The 19541-nt window shown below is 43.5% G+C and overlaps 1 protein-coding gene and 1 pseudogene across 2 annotated transcripts in view; one reads left to right on the top strand and one right to left on the bottom strand.

Moving 5' to 3' along the window:
- DPP6 (dipeptidyl peptidase like 6) overlaps positions 1 to 12206 on the bottom strand; it is a gene marked incomplete at both ends in the record, with an annotated part of 1069187 nt that extends 1056981 nt beyond the window's left edge. Inside the window, one exon of the mRNA XM_081243456.1 lies at positions 12016 to 12206. Within this exon, the coding sequence (XP_081099582.1) occupies positions 12016 to 12075 (60 nt within the window). The remainder of the gene's footprint in view (positions 1 to 12015) is intronic.
- On the top strand, positions 3163 to 4282 carry LOC308623080 (vacuolar protein sorting-associated protein 26A-like; annotated as a pseudogene). The gene has a single exon. The product of its transcript is annotated as a vacuolar protein sorting-associated protein 26A-like (transcript).
- Positions 12207 to 19541: the final 7335 nt, after the last annotated feature.

Genomic DNA, 19541 nt, shown 5'->3' with positions numbered 1-19541 from the left:
TGAAAATTTCATTTAAAAAAAAGGAAGACAGAAGTGTGGGATTAACAGACATACTACTACATATAAAGTAGATAAACCACAAGGTCCTACTGTATAGCACAGGGAACTATATTTGATATCCTGTGATAATGGAAAAGAATCTGAAAAAGAATATATATATGTATAATTGAATCACCTTACTTGTACTCCTGAAATTAACACAACATTGTAAATCAGCTATATTGTTCAATAAAAAATTGTTTTAATTAAATTTTTAAAAATAAAAAAAGGAAGATAGAGACACTTGAAAGAGCATTATAATCATGTGGCATGAAGACAATTCAAACTTTCTAAGGCCCTAGAATGTGGGGAGGGGATGAGTGAGGTGTCAGATAACTTTCCTCCACCTCTGTTGACTAAATATAGGTTTCCAGGCCCTTAGTCAAAAATAATATGAGATTTGGGATCTATAAAATTCCAGTCCCTCTATTTCCTTCACAAGATACAAGATGCGAGATCATTAAAATACTGCACTTGAGCTACAGCTTTTGACTTAAAACAATCCAACATGTTAGACCAGAAAAACAATTACTTCTCATTTACTGCCCTCTATTCCTGGAAATTTAACTTATGCATGAGCTTGTATTTGTTTTATGCATTTTATTGAGAAAGCAACGACAATGAAAAATTTAAAAATCAATAAAACGTAAACCAAAATAACCTAAATAGATTTTCACTAATATTCTGTAAGTCATTAAAGCAATTTATGTTTCATGCATTCCATTAAACTTTCTAAAATTCTCCAGGATGATTTAGATTCTGGGTAGTTAAAAGAATTTACATGTATATATTTTTATTTATATGGGTTTCTTTTCCTATTTCTTTCAGAAATTACCAACCACACAAGGAAGCCCCTTGTTCAGCATGAAGAACCATGGTTGGCAAGACAAACCCTGACCAGGACACACCCTTGGGAACATCAAATACCAGGGAAGCGTCCTTAGCCTGATACAGCATGTGGCCCTTGACTTTGTGTGCAAATAAAGAAGCCAGACGTGAAACAGCCTGGTTCCATGGAATCTGCCAAGTCTGGGAACCAGGGAACGAAAATCGAGTCTTGACTCTCTCATGAACTACTTATACCCGTTGGATCTCAGGTTTTATGGAATGAGAGGATTGAGCAAAATTACCTGTGAAGCTAGATCTTTGGTGTTTGTTTAATTTTTTAACTTTTTAGACAATTCTATAGGTTACATTCCATTTACAGTTATTACAAAATATTGGCTTTTAAAGTACAGAGGATTCTCTTGAAATAATACCATTTGCAGCAATGTGGATGGACCTAGAGATGATCATACTAAGTGAAGTCAGAAAGAAAGACAAATACCATATGATATCACTTATATCTGGAATCCAAAATAGGACACAAATGAACTTATCTACAAAACAGCAACAGACTCACATGCATTTTTTTAAATCTTAAGAATTGCCTCTATTAAGGAAGGGCATCAGGAAATATGTAATAATCCAGGAAAGAGAGAATGAGAAGGTAAGAAAAAAATGAAGCAATGGTGGGCAAACTTGGGAAATAAATTGGAGAAAAAATAAAACCATCACAGAAATTAAGATGAAACTGGAATAAGAACAGAAGCAAAAAAGATACTGGCATACATTTGCAGCGACATGGATGGACCTAGAGATGATCATACTAAGTGAAATAAGTCAGAAGGAGAAAGACAGATACCATATGAGATCACTTATATATGGAATCTAAAATATGACACAAATGAACTTACCTGTGAAACAGAAACAGACTCACAGACATAGAGAATAGACTTGTGATTGCTAAGGGGGTGGGGGCACGGGGGAGGGATGGATTGGGAGTTTAGGATTAACCAATGCAAACTATTATATATAGAACGAATAAACAGCAAGGTCCTACTGTATAGCACAGGGAACAATATTCAATATCTTGTGACAAACCATAATGGAAAAGAATATGAAAACGTATGTATACATATGTATACCTGAATCACTCTGCTGTACAGCAGAAATTAACACTACACTATAAATCAACTATACTTCAAATAAATTAATTAATAAACAAAATAAAATAAAGCAAAGAGGATTCTCTCTAATGGGAAAAACAGGCACTCCCACAGAGGCTGACAGACGTCAGTGGTCAGGATCAGGGAAGCTGGGAATTCAGTAAGAGCTGTCGGCTGAGGTCCTGGTAGGTACAGGGATCAGAACAGGTAGAAAGGTCTGAAATTCAAGCCAACAGACAAGCTGGAGAGCGGTACCTGCAACCAGGAGTTACGATGGACACCTTCTCAGGTGAATTCTAGCTCTGTGATGTGCTCACTCCCAGGCCAGGGATGGTGGCTGTGATGTGCTCACTCCCAGGCCAGAATGTGTGAGGGAGGAGAAAAGGCAGGATGTGACCCACGTTATGACGGCGATAAATCACAATTCACAAGCCTCGTGTGTGTCTGTGATGCCCAGAGCAGCTTGTGAGTCACGGCTGATCTAACCACTAGGAAGGCTTCCTAAGGAGAGGAAGTCCGTGATTAAGCTGTGTCCCCAAATCCGGTGGGGAAATCCTTTAACCCGTGAAAAGGAGGAGGAGGTGCTTAATTCCAAAAGGAAAAAGTGCAGACTGAGGACAAGTTTGGAAAGTGGGTGAAATGGCTCATGAAGCGAAGCTCTGCAGGTCTAAACAGGAAGGAGCAGCAAAGAGTGGGAAATGAGTTATCTTGGAGAAGGGAGATCATGACATTGGCTTCTGTTTTTTGTGAAAGGGGGAAAAAGGGACAAATGAAAACCTTTCGATTTAACAAGTTATCATTTATCAGAATGTGAATTTTGGAGAACATACATTGGGGAAAAAAAGAGAGAGACGGAGAGGAAAAAGTGACAAAAGAAGATATGAAAAAAGACTGAGAATCAACAAGAAGAGTGGTTCACAGAGATTTTTAAAGAGTCCTGGGGAGGGGAAGGTAGGAGGGTAAAGCAATATCGGGAGAGTGGCACCCACTGGCCTTTCCTTCCTCGATATGGTCTCAACGTGCAGAGGAGCCTTAACTGTTGTACTAAAGATTTAGAAAACTAGGAGCCTGGGCTGGGAGTTCTCCTGAAGGAACAGGAGTGAAGTGGGGGGACGCGGCGGTGGCAGCACTGACAATGGGTTTTCTTGTTGGATTTTTTGGTCCCATTTGTGAGATCGATGTTGTCCTTAATGATGGGAAACCAGGAAAATGGCGGAAATGAAGACGGAAGTTGGCAAAGTAGAAAAACGCTATCTTTTCGATGATGGAAAATCTGATTCAGGAAAGGTAAACCTAGCCTTTCAGCAGCCTGGAAAGAGGCTAGAGCACCAAGGAACCAGAACTGACTTTGTAGGTCAAACTGAACTTTTCAATAACAAGAGTAATACTCACAGGTTTGTAAACCTAATGAAAGAAGTAGCCTTACCTGGAGAACGGACTCAGAGCAGAAGTTATGATTTTGAATATATGCAAGTTGAAAAGCCATGCGAATCTTATATCGGTGCCAATGTCTGCTTAAGGTATTTCCTTAAAGTGACAATAGCAAGAAGACTGACAGACTTCGTAAAAGAATATGTATGACCTTCTTGTTCACCAGCTTTTGCTACCTATCCTGATGTCAACACCTCTGTTAAAATGGAAGTGGGCACTGAAGATTGTCTACACATAGAACTTGAATATAATAAATCAAAGTATCATTTAAAGGATGTGATTGTGGGGAAAATTTACTTCTTATTCGTAAGAATAAAAATCCAATATATGGAGTTACAACTGATTAAAAAAGAGATCACGGGAATTGGACCCAGCGCCACAACAGAAACAGAAACAATCGCTAAATATGAAATAATGGATGGCACACCAGTAAAAGGCGAATCAACTCCAGTAAGACTGTTTTTAGCGGGATATGACCCAACTCCAACAATGAGAGATGTGAACAAAAAATTTTCCGTTAAGGTACTTTTTAATTCTAGTCCTTGTTGATAAGGAAGACAGGATGTACTTCAAGCAGCAGGAGATCATTTTGTGGAGAAAAGCTCCTGAAAAACTGAGGAAACAGAGAACAAACTTTCACCAGAGAGTTGAATCGCCAGAATCACAGGCATCTGCTGAGCAGCCTGAAATGTGAACTGAATAGGAGAAAAAAAGAAAAAAAAAACTCTTAGATCCGTTGAGATTTAAGTTCGGCAGGTTAAAGATGGTTGCAGCATGTAGGGCGGGGGAAAAAGCCAAAACTCCATTTATGACAGTCTTCCTTTATCTTACAGTGCTGAGTTTATTTTATGACATAACTAAATGTTCTTCATGGATATACATATTTTAAAAATGCTTTCTTTGAAACACTGGAACTTTCTTAAACTGCCGTGCTGTTTTTTTCTTTTTTAACTGCACACTTTCATTTAATGATAAGCACTCAGCTATACATCAGCATAAACATTAAAGATTTTCATGTGAGTAGGCTGGTATTTGTAATTTTGCTTTCTTTCTGCATAATGTTGATTACAAATTCTTTTCTTCTCCTTTTTCATGCTAATGATTACCTCTTATTCTCTACATGCAAAAAATTAACTATTTTGTATTCAAATAAAATTAGAAAACCTGAGTGGCCTGTACATCCTGCAAAGATTTAAAACATGGCATTTCAATATTTTTGAAAACTACATTTATGATTTTCCATACATGTTTGAGAAATGCATACAAGTGTTTTACTGTAGGTGCCTCTGAGTCTACCATTCCATGGCTTCCTGAATTTTGTTCTCTTTGAAGTCTTCTGTGGTGTGAATTATAAATTTTTTTCCATAAGAGATTATGTGGCATGTCATTGCAGCTTTTTTGGGGGGGTGGGTACCATATTAAGTAACCATTTTGCTACTACTATCTGATAGGTACCACTGTATGTTTTCTGCAATGCGGAGTTGACTCTATGTTGGCATTTTAGTTTGTTAAAACTATAATTTTTCCATAAATACTTTGAAAAAAAATTTTTGGTTTAATGAATCTTTTTAGCACATATATGCAAATATAATTTTCTGGCAAATATTCTCTTCCCTTTTCAGGGGAAAATTTGAGGATGGGGGACTCAGGAGAACAGGTGAAGTATGTAGTTACCCAGATCTGGACAATTTCATGTTTGTTAAATTGGAATCTTGACTAGTTCAAACTCAAATGTAAACTTCTTCATCCACTCTGTTTAAATTTTTTAAACATTAAATTCAAGTAATGTTCAAACCCTCTAAAAAAGAAGGTTGCAGTCATCTGGTTTTATGCTACGCATGGGGTCTTGATCTCAAATACACTAAATGTGGGGTGTAGGAACTAAAACGAAGCCTGTTGTGTGAAACTACTTTCACTTATGGTTCAGTGGTTTTTGTACCAATATTTTTTTATACACTTCAGTGCAAGTCTTGCCAGTTAACCTTACTTTATGAGTAAGCTAAGTAACTCAAATTACATTTCTTTAAGCCTGTTTTACTACTATGGCACTTTGAAAAATGGTCAGTAACCAACTTCTTAACTGGCGAAAGGTACCATGTACCATGTGCTGAAGCATCTATTTTAAGTGTGGTTATCTGTGAGTGGTAATGTTTTCCTTCATGTAAGTGCCTGTTCAGAGCTTCAAATTTTTAAAATGCCAAATATTTTCATAGTCACTTGCATGTAGTAATCTGGAAAATATTCAAAGAAAAATTGAAAACCAATTGTATTTAACCATCCTCAAACTGTGCAACCATGATGTATAATAAAGAATTTGAGACAGAAAAAAAAAAGATTTAGAAAAAGTTAGGAGTAAGTCTAGAGGGCTGTTGAGTTATCATAGAAACTTGATGCCACTGATTCCAGGGCTCCACTAGGTGAGGTCCCCCAAACTACTGATTCTAAAGTCTGGGCATTGAATTTATTGGTGAGAAAGACAGGGGGAGTCCCAGACCCAACAATGGCTGAGTTAAGGTCATGACAAACCAGCTTCACACATATAATTTTCAAAATGCAAAACAAATTGATAATCTGAAAGCCCTAGAGAGCAACCCAAAGTGAGCAGATTTTGTAGAGGACAGGGTTTGAGGTAGCTGCTTCAGCTAGAAAGTGAGGGGGGATTTCTAGAGCTAAAAAAAAAAAAACAGTAGGAGAGCCTCAAATTCTGTGTATAAATGCTGCTCAGATCCCTGGTTGCCCCGAGCCATGCAAATACTGGGGAAATTCAAGGTGATCTAGATAAGGATAAAAGAACACAATTACATATAAGTTGCTGTTTACTTAACTGCCTACCTTAGTGAGAATCAACAGAAACCAGTCTCCACCCAACATTCACAATGTCAAGGATAAAATTCAAAATTACTCAACATACAAAGAAATATGAAAACGCGACCCATTCTCAACAAAGAAGCACAATCAACACAGATCAGTCCCCAAACGACCCAGATGCTAGAAGGCAAGGATTTTAAAAGTGGCGATTACTAATGAGGGCCATGAATTAAAGGAAAATGGGGCTCACACAACGAATGAAAGACAGCAAATCTAAGCAGGGAAAATAGAACAAAGTAGGAAACCTGGAATTAAGAATACAACATCTGAAGTAAACCACTGAAGTTGCCAAGAGTAGAATGCAGAAGACAGAGCACAAAATGTGAAAACTAAGCCATAGAAATGACTGTATCTGAAGAAGAGAGAGGAAAATGAAGATCTGCAAAATGATATAAAGTGCCTAACATATGTATAATTGTCATCTCAACAAATTGAGAATAGGACAGGAGAAAACACTGGGAGAGATAATGGCCACAAAATTCCCAAATGTGGTGAATTTAAAGCTTCAAGATGAGCTTTGAACCCCTAGCAGGATACACAGGAAGAGAACCATGCCCGGGCATGTAACATTCAAACAATGAAAACCAGAGAGAAGATCTTGACAGTATATAGAAAAAAATGTCACATTACACACAGGGACCAGTGTAGCAAATGACTATTCACTTCTCAGTAGAAAAAACTGAGACCAGAATTCAGTGGAATGCCACCTTTAAAGTGCTGCAGAAATAGAGACACAGGTGTAGAGAACAAATGTATGGACACCAAGGGGGGAAAGGGGGTGGTGGTGGGATGAACTGGGAGATTGGGATTGACATATATATACTATTATGTATGAAATGGGTACCTAATAAGAACCTGCTGTATAAAAAAATAAATAAAATTTAAAAAAATAGAATAAAAGTGCTGAAAGATGCTAACACATATATATGGAATCTAAAAAAAAAAGGGCTCTGAAGAACTTAGGGGCAGGACAGGAAGATGCGGACGTAGAGAATGGACTTGAGGACACGGGGTGGGGGAAGCTGGGATGAAGTGAGAGAGCGGCATGGACATATACACACGACTAAATGTAAAACAGCTAGTGGGAAGCAGCCGCGTAGCACAGGGAGATCAGCTGGGTGCTTTGTGACCACCTAGAGGGGTGGGATAGGGACTGTGGGAGGGAGATGCAAGAGGGAGGAGATACGGGGATATATGTATATGTATAGGTGATTCACATTGTTATAAAGGAGAAACTAACACACCATTGTAAAGCAATTATACTCTAATAAAGATGTTTAAAAAAAAATGTGCTGAAAGAGAAACCAAGATCTTATCAACTCAGAATTCTCTAACGGGAAAAAAATACCTTTAAGAATAAAGGCAAAGTAAAAATGCAGGTGGGTCTAACTAGTATTATTTCACAAAATGCATTCCTGTTGAACCAAAATGCTTTCTGCTGACAGAGTCTTTTGTTTTTAATGCCCTGAAGGGAAAATGACAGAGACCCAACCTGAATTGAACCCATAGGCCATATCTTTGCCATCCCTGTCTCGTGGTGAAATAAGCACTAGAAGTAGAAAGCAGAAGTGAATAGGAAGAAAGAAGCTAAGTTCATCAAAAAGAAACTTTTACCACTTGGATTATTTCTGGTTCAAAACCTCAGGAGCTTCAGGGTATAATCTGAAACCTGCCCCCACATGTGGAGGGCAAGGAGAGACCACTCCAGACTGGCAGGTGGCAGTTTTAATAAGCAAGGGGACTTAGATCTCGGGTGGCCCCAAGACGCACAGATCTCCTTACCCGCCCCCCAGAATCTCCAAGTTTATAGATAGGCTTTAACTGGGTTCAGTCACGTATTCAGGCCAGGTGGTCTCAACAGCAGCTCACTCTCTCAAGGCTACGTCCTTGGAACAGCTCCCACTGTGGGAACAGTAGGCAGATGCAGCTTCCAAGGACGGGGGGGCGGGGGGGGGGCGGGGGGGAGGAGCCTCCAACTGCCCTGGTCCAGCTCACAGGTCAACCAGCAGTCATGTCCTCTTGATTTCCCCCAACAACTATAAAAATGCCCAACATAAAGCAATCAAAATTAGAGCTTTAGATACGATATTGTATCTAGTTTATCAGTCAAAATGTTTTAAATATAAAATTTATTTTCCTCTCAATATGCATGACATTGAAATTTTAATACTTTGGCGAGATCAGAAAACAGAATGTGAGGCTACCCTGCAGGCCTGAATATGCTCACCCCACATCAGTAGCAGTCACTTCTATGTACCACTACTCTTATGTTTCAAAAAGCAGTGAAGAAAAGGATTGGTAATTAGCACCAGTGAAGTAAGAAGTTAACATAAGGAAAAAAAAATTTTTTAACAAATTACAGCATAATTTTGGAATACAGTTGAGCGACTACACATTAAAGTTTAAGTTGTCCATTCTGCAATACTGAGATGTGTCAGTAACCCCACCTTTTACCACAGAAGACTTCAGCATCTTTTAGACTATGAAAAAGAAATGCAAACATCTTGTATAAATAATAAAACTGCAGCTCTTCTTTCTATAAAGGTTATATTGGATTTTAATAAATTCCTTCTACAATGGTATGTAAGTTTTCCAAACCAAAATTTTAAACGTTCACATTGTTTAGCAATATTATTGCAAAATATATTCATTTAAAAAAACCCTACAAAACCCTACAATATATTGTAACTATGGAAGATTTAAGTGGAAAGTATAGTCAAAATAAGAATCACTCTGTCTCCTAATTCTGAGCTCATCAGCGTTAACATGTGGTATATTTCCTTACTGTCTTTTCGCTTCACATGCGTATTTCTATGTAACTAGTAGCATGAAGTGTATACCATTCATTTTGTATCTTTTTTTTTAAAAAAAGAAAGCAAGAGAGTAAGGCACTTAGTGAGTTTCCAGAAAGTCTCAATGTCAGACCAGAGCTGGCAGAAGTCAGTAAGCCCTGGAGGGCGCCGAGCCCACCCCTGTGGAGTTGCCCCAGGTAAGCTGCTCCACTGGTCTGTGGGCTGCACCCAGCTGTTACGCCCTCTTGCAAGTATCTGTAGCTTGAAGGATATGCTTACTGCGCTCAGCACCAGACTGACACGGGGTAGGGGAGACTGCAGGATCCCATGGGGACATGTTACTTTCCCAGTGCCAGGTGGCTGTCACTCTGGAGCTACCTCCTCAGGACCAGTGGCTCCTGCCCACACCAGGGATGACAGTTGGACTGGTACCCTCTGTGGTCCTTGGCAGCTATTAGCAGATGGCCGATGACCCCACAGTCAGGAGCAAGGAAGCTACAAGAAGGACCTTTCTTTTCCCAAGTCTGGGGGTGTCAATGTTTGAGAAGGAACCCAGAGGCAAATAACACATCCCAAGATGGCTAAACTCAACCACTGAGCGGCCACCCTGAAAGAGGAAGACAAGAAATGTTTCCCAAGGAATGTCTGCCCAAGAACAAATCATAATAAAGTGCCAAACAGAAATGGTTGTGACAGTAATCAGTAACTTAATAACACGAAAGGGAGTCCAGCTGACACGTCTTCTGGAGAGGTTGAGGCTCTTCCGGCCAAGAAGTGTCCCAACATGAACCCTCCAAAGAGCACATAAGATGGAAAAAAACACTGCAAACGTACAATAAAATAAACTGATATTATTAAGTTTGATGCTTTATTAAAACTATTGAAACCTAAGTCTCACGTGGTCTGTCCAGTACTTTCCAATGTCGACTGTTAAGTACGTGCCCCTCATTCTCTCCAGAACGTTCACTAACCCTCCATCCCAGCACTGCCACCTCTCTGCAGCAACCTCCAAAACAAACTACCAACTACAATTTACAAAATGCGAAAGCAAAGTACAACTTAACTAGATTCTTCTTTGAGGAAGGGGATTGGAATTTTTTTCTCCCAGCAGATGGATAATCATAACCTCCCTTTAGGCTATGGGGACCATCAATGATTTTAAAGCATGAAGGGTGGGTATGACTAGAGCTGTGTTCTAGAGAGTCAAAGCAATCTGCAGATTTGTATTCGGGTTCTTGGAACTTAGTAGGAGTTTACAATGTTTGCTAAATAAGTGCCTGATGATGACTGTTTATTGAAGTAATACCATTCAATGGACCAAGCATTTGGTGGGCACCGGCTAGAGGCACAGGGTGATCCCTAACTCATGACTAAAGGTTTTCTAGGACATTCTAAATTGTTGCTGTGTGTTTGAACACTTCCCGGGAAGTTTTATTGGTGTCAGTACCCTGCAGTATTGCCAAGAAGCCACTTTACCATCGGAACAGAAGGCAGTTTAAAAAAGAAATTACTGAATGATCTTCTGAATGTCTCTACTACATACTCACTGATGAGTGAAACTCTATTATCTTTAAAGACTTATAATATCAGCTACCCCATATTAAAAAGACATCTCTTAAGGATATTAAATAAAGTAAATGTGAAAAGTGTAACTACTCGAACCATAGTTAATGAGAACAGAGATCAAGACATGAGTTGCTGATTCAAATATTTCACTCAGGCCTGAATGGAGTAGAAAACGCTGGTTATCACTTAATTGAAATAAAAGTATTCAGTCCTGATTCCTTCTGTTACATAACAGACCAGGAGTTCGCTTACCCACCAAACGAATCTAATACCATTACTAACTTCAGCTCCACATATGTCCAACAGCCAACAAATAGGTATTAATGAGAACAATCTGTTAATAACATGCTAATAAACACATATGCTTCTCTGCATATAAAAAAGGTAGAAGCAAAAACAGGCGTAGCAAACACAAGACAAAAAGCTCAGAGCACAGATTCAGGCTACACATCAAATCTAAGATCCAAAGTACTTGCCTTCTTTCAGTTAAAAAAAAATTAGAAATACTCTTAAGATATTTTTAAAGCACATTGATACATGCACGGCTGCACAGCTTCCCTGTGTAACCCAGTTAAGGAATTTCCTCGCAAACTAACCACTACCAGGTGAGAACAGACAGGTGAGGCAGAGAAGAGAACAACTGACCATGGCCAAGCAAGGCTGTGCCGCGCACGAGATCGCCGTGGAACCGAGACCAACGTGGGGATCTGCTTCTCTGCGTGCGGACAGAGACGCTTCCCTGGGCATGTCCCTCCCGCTCTGGGCCACCGGAGACCTTCTCAGAACTGCTCCTCAGAGGGCCGCTGCCCGCACCTCTTTCCTCAGAACCTCAGTAATTTCCTGGGAATCATTCCAGGCACGCAGCGGCCCATTAAAGTTAATTACGCACGTGTCCGTGACACCGACAAGAGCGTGCGCCCCGGGCAGAGCCCAGAACGCTTCCCGGGAAGCCCTTAATGGAAGCGCCAGCCAAGGGGTCACGGGCTGATTCCGAGAGGCCCTGCCTCCCCCCGGCTGACCTCTCGCCCTCCCCGAAACGCGGCAATCCCTGGAAACAGCTGCGTCTGCCAGCAAGCCGGCCGAGCCCCGGGCAGCCCAGAGCAGGTGCACCTGCAGAGCCTGGCGTTGGCTTTGGGTCGATTAAACACCACCTGTTCTCACAAACCCCCGCGCCCGGTTCACCGACAGGACTCAAAAGGGCCCTCTCCCCGGCTGAGGAGGGGCCGGCGGCTCGGAATACGCAAACCAGCGCCTGTCCACTCGCCCGCAAACTGCCGCCGCCACCTGCTCTCCAGGTTCCCGCACCAGCCCCTCCGTCGCGGGTCCCTTACCTTGTGGCCTTTCCCCGGGGGACATCTGACGTTATTGGAGGCTCCCGCTGTCTGATTCATGTCCGGAGGAAGTTGGAGGCCGATTCTCCACCTTTAAAAGTTCCTTGGCGCGTGGAGGATGGCAAGGTGCGCGTCTCCCGGAGGCGAGGGGGGGTCCTCCCTGTGCAGCCACGTCCGGGCGGCGTCCCCACGCGGCAGGTTTCCGTGGGGCCCCCCGCCCAGGGATGCTAAGCCCTGCAGCCCGAGCCGAAGAAGGAGAAGCAGCTGCTGGGACCCGGAGGGAGCCCGGCCGGCGCCGGCGGCTCCGAGGGCGCTCGGCCCAGGGCTGCCTTCCCGGGAAATAGTCCAGGACTCTCCAGACCAGAAGCGCGAGCAAGTCCAAAAGGAGCTCCGAGGTGGGGCGAGGAGGTAAGTGTACGGGGAGGGTGGGAGCGGCAGGACTGAGCTCTTCCCCCCGAGTAAGGGGTGGGGAAAGCCGCGGAAGCACGAGAAGCCCGTGCCCCCCGCCCCCTCCCGGGCGGAGCTGCGACTGCAGGGCGCGTAGCGCACGGGCTCGCGCGGGCCTCCAGCACCGACCTTCGCACACCCCTCCACGCCCTCCAGCGCCGCGCCTGGAGCCGCAGTCCGTGCGGACCAGGCAGCCCAGCCGGCCGGCACGGCTGAATTGAGCAGGGCCTCTTGGAGGAGCGGGCGCCCGCTCTCGCCTGCAGCTCGTGCCCCGGCTCGAGCCGCCAAATCTTCCCGGGATGGTCGGGAGGTGGCACGCGAGGCTCTGCCGGGCTCCACTGCACAGGGAAGGCGAGGCAGTGGAGGGGGCGGAGAACGAGCTGGGACGGTACCCAGGCTCCTCGGCAGAGTCCCCACCAGCTACAGCTGAGGAGGAAGGCATCCTGCTCCCGGGGCAGGCGCTGCACGGGGCGGCGGTCTGCGGGGCCCCATCTGCGTAACCAGGGCCGTGCTGGGGGCGGGGGGCGGCAGCAGAGTGCATCCACTTCTTTCTGCCGTGGAAGTATTTGCATGTCCCCAGGATTTTTTTCTTTGTATGTTCTCCTCCGTCTTCTTTCTTTGGCACCTGGGAAGTCGTGGTCTAATTAGGCAGCCTACGGGTAGAGGTGGAAAATTGACCCTTGGGAACTAAAAATAAATAAAGTAATCAAGAAAGGGCACCTGCTCCATGAAGATTGCATTGCAACAGTTAGAATCACAAGTCTGAACAGTGGACCGTTAGGATACAGCCATGTTATTTAGCCAAATGTGAAGTTTTGCCTAGATTTCTCTAGGTAGTGATCGTTTGAATATTCTGTATCGAAATGTCAAGGCTCATAATTCGGTTTCGATTTCCCAGTCCCACAGCCTTAGTTTCATCATGTGTAAAACGAAGGACGGAGTTGGTTTCACCTGTGGGAACCAGAGCTGCACAGGGAGTTGCTAACAGAAGCACATCTCCATATGGTGCCCCTAGAACAGTAGAAAGGAGATTTCAGTCTCAGGCGTTGGCTGACGTTCAGTCATTTCTTTAATAGACCCAAGTCCAAACAGGAATCGTCTCCGTTTTGTAAAATAAGTTATCATGTACCGTCGCTTTTGCCCACTGACAATTCAAAGGTGACTCGTGACATTTCTATTCCGCAAATGTGAAGGCACATTTGGGGCATCTGAGTACCGCAGTGGACCTGGCATGGCTGTGGAGGCAGGTATCGGTCTAGAATCTTGGCTTTGCTTTTTCCCTGGTGAACATCTCTGGGCAAATTATTTCTCTCATTGATTTTACAGCTCTGAGGTAGGTGTTACCGTGCTGTGTTCTGGGTAAAGAAACTGGCTCCGAAATATTGATGTGTAGAAGGGGTTTAGCAAGGCAGTAGGCGTCATCAGATGGCAGGGGTCATTGTTACGGCTGCCTGGAGCGACTGGGAGCGCTTCACACTAACACATATGCTCAAGTCCACTCTTTTCTGGAGGTAAAATCTACAAGTGGGTGGTGCCCTGAGGCCACGCAGAGTTTCCCGCCCCCGCAGAGTTTCCCGCCCCCGCACTGCTCCACTCTCAGCCTCCAGAAATTCATCACAATTACCAGAGGGAGGGTCCTCCGGGTCTGTGTCTCCAGGGAAGCAGATCTCAGCCCCACCTTCCTGTATTCACTCATCTCTGCAGATTCCTGGGAAGCCCAGTGCCCTGACGCCTCCATGCTCTTCTGGGTCCAAGAAACATCATCGATTTTCAGTGCATTCAGGTTTTCCTTGTTGTTAGGATGGGAGTGATGACTCCTAAGCTCTCTCCATGTTGGGGCTGAAACCAGAAGTCTCTGATGTATCTTTTTAGTCTTGGGGTCTCCTGTTGTCTTTTTGTTTAAATATTCTTTTTTTTTTTTTTTTTTTTTTTTGGCTGCGTTGGGTCTTTATTGCTGCGCACAGGCTTTCTCTAGCTGCGGCGAGTTGGAGCTGCTCTTTGTTGCGGTGTGTGGGCCTCTCACTGTGGTGACCTCTCCTGTTACAGAGCACCAGCTCCAGAGCGCGGGCCCCAGCAGTTGTGGCACGTGGGCTCAGTAGTTGTGGCTCGCAGGCTCTAGAGCACAGGCTCAGCAGTTGTGGTGCACGAGCCTAGTTGCTCCGCAACATGTGGGATCTTCCCGGACCAGGGCTCGAATCCGTGTCCCTTGCATTGGCAGGCAGACTCCCAACCACTGGGCCACCAGGGAAGCCCTGTTTAAAATTCTTACCTCACTTCATCTCTCCTTCTCTCATATTATACTATAAGCAGCAAGGAAAACCCAGATGGTAACTTTTACAGTGCTCAGAAGTCCCTTTAGTTAAATAACCAAGTTTATTAGGTAACATTAGAAAACCTCTTCTGTTTTCAGCATAACTGCAGACTATGCTATCACTAAGCATAGGATCCAATGGAATCCTTGGGAGGCATTTCAGAAGCCACCTTCTATAACCCACATCACTATTTTTCTTAATCTTATTAAAGTATAGTTGATTTACAATGTAGTGTTAATTTCTGCTGTACAGCAAAGTGACTCAGTTATACATATATTCTTTTTTGTATTCTTTTCCATTATGGTTTATCACAGGATATTGAATATAGTTCCTATACAATAGGACCTTGTTGTTTATCCATTCTCTATATAATAGTTTGCATCTGCTAATCCCAAACTCCCAGTCCATCCCTCCCCGACTCCCACCCTCTTTAGCAACCACAAGTCTGTTCTCTATGTCTGTGAGTCTGTTTCTGTTTCATACATAAGTTCATTTGTGTCGTATTTTAGATTCCACATATAAGTGCACACCACTATTTTTTTAATGATTAATTTGAAGGTTGGAAAATTCACTGTAGTGTGGCCAGCTTTACTAATGAATCGTACTTTGGGGACAGTAAAATTTGGAGCTTACAGATCTGGCCGTATTCATTAGTGATCCATTTTTCAGTCCTGAATAAGCAACACTATACACAAGATCACACTGTGTCGGGCTTGAGGAAGAAAATAAGGATACAGGCAGAAGTTTCCCAGTTGTTTCCTTTCCTCCATTGCTGCCCACTCCCCAGACCCGCCCCCATCACTGGGACACCCGTGAGCTGTGTACCTGCTACTCTGCAGTGTAGTTGCTGTCTTCCAAGTCCCCCAGGCATCTTCTCAACGGCCCTGAAGTTGGAGCAAACACTGACCACCCCAGATGAGGGCAACAGAGGAGTTCTCCAAGGTAAAATGTGAACCATCAATCCACGCTTCTCAACGTGCTTCCTACCAGGAGTCAGGAAATCAGTACCTAGATCGAGTCAAATGTGACATAGGTTTTACCAGGTGAAACACCACCTCACATTATTGGCTGCATTCGGCTACTGTTTCCTTGCTTAACAATTGTCTGTTTTGCTTTTTTTTATAACTTGAATTAGGAATTTAAAAACAGACAAGTGCTGATGCTCAGTATCTCAGGGAAGAGTGGAAACCTGGGCCTAGCCCTGGGGTTTCTGCTAATTGCTCCAGGGGATGAGCTGTAATGTCACTATCAGGCCACCAACACTGGGAGTTTTTACATCAAGTTTTAGTGGCCATTCCATGTTTCTGATGGTAAGATTTCAAGTTTACCAATCTCTGTCTTTTAGCTGCCCACTCTTCACACCACGCTAAGCAAATGACAGAACAACAAAATAAGGTGACATGTTGTGCATTGTATTTGATTAAAATTCCTATCTATGATCATCTCTTTCAGAAAAAGTGGGATAGTTTTAGTTTACCCACCTGCGATGCAAACTGGCATCCAGACTTTACAGCAGAGGGAGGCAGAAGCAAAAACCAGGGACATTTTGAACGTGTGACTACATGCTGGCTGTGTCACCTTTAGCTCTGGATCTGGGAGAAGAGGGAAATGAATTTACTGTAAGTCATCCTCTCTCATCAGTCTAGAAGCAGGACTGAGAAAAATACATTCCGCGTAGGAGAAGTCTTCCTATGATGCCACCTACCACTTCCACAATTAATTTAGCATCAACATTCATTAATATTTATTGAACAGCTACTGAACTTTCAGTGGGTGCTCTGTGGACCTGATGTTTCTGCAGAATACTGATACCGAGCACATATTGGTCACTGTGGCATCTGGGGCAATTCTGGAATGCTCCTAAATTCTGTAATGCCAAGAGAAAATTTCTGGCACATAGTGTGAAAGCTCTATCCTCCTAGGAGCTATGATGGGTATTCATATATTTGCAGGTACGTCATCTATTCCTTTGCAAGTCAGTCCAGAAGAATTTGTCATGTTGATTGCTTTGGCACTTTCAGCCCTTATTAAAACGAGTTGGTTATATAACCCCAGGCTGTGAAGTAGTCCAAGTCTGCATTTTGCAAACAATGACCACCAATTAGAAGTCTGTTCTAAACACCCTGTTCTACAGAATCTATTCTTCTTCAGTGAGAGACTCATGTCATCATACCCATTACCTGTCCCTAGAGTGTGCCCACCCTGGCTCCCTTGACTCACTAGGGCTTCTTGCAATGCTAGCTCTGCTCTTATTTGAAACTTAACTGTCTTGTACCTTGTTTCCTTACTTCAAGTCTATTGGGTCTTCCATATGATGGCCTGATTATTTGACTTTTAAATAGTCTGTTCAATTTATTTCATAAAGAAAGAAAAAAAAGGCTGTTAAAAGCTCATGGTGGGGGACTTCCCTGGTGTCACAGTGGTTGAGAATCTGCCTGCCAACGCAGGGGACACATGTTCGAGCCCTGGTCCGGGAAGATCCCACATGCTGAGGAGCAACTAAGCCCGTGTGCCACAACTACTGACCCCCTTGTGCCACAACTACTGAAGCCCACACATCTAGAGCCTGTGCTCCGCAACGGGAGAGGCCGCAACAGTGAGAGGCCCGCGTACTGCAACAACAACAAAAAAGTCAGCAGCGAGGAGTAGGTATTTTCACTTTGTTAAAGCTTTCACACATAGCAAATCCTGACCATGAGCTATCTTTACAAGGTCGTTCTACGTGGCCTTGATGCTGGAGAGAGGCATCCAGCATGGGGCTGGTGGATCTCTACTGCCACGTGACTCTAGCAGTGGCACAGGCTCTGTTGGGACCCTGCCCATATCCAGTTGGCCATTTCTGTCCCTACCAGCCTGACTTCCAATGGCAAGTGCCTGTATCAATTGTCTGAGGGCTTTTTCTGCACTCTGATTGGTGTGTGGCAGGCTAGAAGTGCCATGGATTTCATGCCCCTGCCAGCAATCCTAACCAACTCAACAATGGGGCTTGGAAGATGAATACCCCAGCCCTCAACCTGGGATAAGATTACTCTGTCTCTCACAGTCCCCATTGCCCATGTGGAAAGTTGATTAACAATGCACCCCTACTGGGTCGCTTCCGTGGCTTATGTGGTAGCCTTGAGAAAGCCCTGGCCAACCTCCAACTGCAGGGAGAGACAACAGCTGGCTGAGGCCCCAGCTGTTATGCTTTGGAATCTGTCATGGCAGTTGTGCAACATCCAGCCTCCCTCCTCCCAGCCAGGAACAGAGTGTGGCGGAGACAGTAACATCTCTTGGGAGATCGGAGACCTCGCTGATGACCAACTTTCATTCAAAGACTCTCTGAAGAATATCCATGGACCCAAAAAGGCACCTGAGCTTCTCTCCTGCACTGGGATCAGACTTGCACTGTGGTCTGGGAGCTTCCAGGCCACCCTCTCTATTTTCCTTCACACAAGTGTTTTCCCTCATCAAGTTTTTTCATGTTTAACACCAATGTGGAGTCTCTTTCTTGAGGGACAGGGCCAACACACCTCAATTCCCCACTCTCCTGGTGGTGTGTCTGGAATCATCTTCCAACTTAACTACTGGTGCCCCATAAGCCTTGATTTAGAGTCTATTTCTAGGGGGCCCCAAACTAAGACACATTAGGAAGTACAACCTAACAGCCATAGCCTTAGTTCAGTTTTATCATGTTTTAAAATCACAGAATAATTAGAACTACAAGAGGTTTCAGAGGGGATGTAGCCCAGCACACTCACGTTTCATAGGAGGGAGAGAAATCAGTTCACCTCTCGCACGAGGCAGAGGCAGGAGTGGAAGGTTACTTTGGATAATGACTGTGAACTTCAGAGTTATAGATTGGTGCTCTGTGTTATGAAAGGAATCATTCCACATAATTGATACAAAATAAGTTGACCAGGTAGCTGTCTTTCACCAGCGCAGATGCTGGCAAAGCAAGCTGGAAATTCCAGGACACAGAGCTAAGGATGTGTAGATTCCTTGCAATGTGAGTGTCTGGAGTCTGGATAGGGAAAGCCGTTTACTCACCTACTATGCACAACTGTACTTGAGATGTATTTAGAAGCTGGTATGAATAGCAGTGTTGAAGGAATTGGTATCCATTTCTTAGTCAGTATATGCCACCCGTTCATCTATTACCCAATAAGGGTTATGTGAATGGTTTTGACATTTGCAGAGGTGACATAATATTAGGAAAACTTGGGAAATCATGATCTCTTCCATTTCCTTGCCCCCAATAATCCATGCAACAGTGATGAAGTGAATCCCTTCCTATTTGCCTTTTTCCTTGACAAATAAAATCCCAAATCATAATTCATTGGTATTGGTCTGATTATATGGCACCCCTGAAAATATATGGGTGCCTTTTGAATTGATGGTGTATGGTCATTCAGGGTACCAAATTATTATTTCCAAACTGTATAAGATATTTGTATGACAAAGTTCATTCTCTAGGTCTTATTATTTTAATTTGATGTTGTAATCATGCCAGGTGAGTTCAGCAAAGTGACATTGAGTATTGGCACTTTGTTTCTCTTGACTGGCTTTTCATCATCCACTGTATTTCTTTGCCCGTTAGATCTGCCAGCTCTTGTGTTCTCTCTGACTGGCCCCCCATACCTTCCCTTCCCCCATTCTGCATTGCAGGCTGCTGCTTCCCACACTTGGAACAGTTTCCTTCATCCATTCTGGCCATCACTCTCCGGCCCCTCTTCTTCAGACCGAGACACAGGCTCAGTCTCTGCACACTTAGCAGACGCCCTAATG

The sequence above is a fragment of the Mesoplodon bidens genome (assembly GCF_964165515.1).
Source record: "Mesoplodon bidens genome assembly, chromosome: 9".
Classification (NCBI taxonomy): domain Eukaryota; kingdom Metazoa; phylum Chordata; class Mammalia; order Artiodactyla; family Ziphiidae; genus Mesoplodon; species Mesoplodon bidens.
This window is presented reverse-complemented; position numbering and strand designations above follow the sequence as displayed.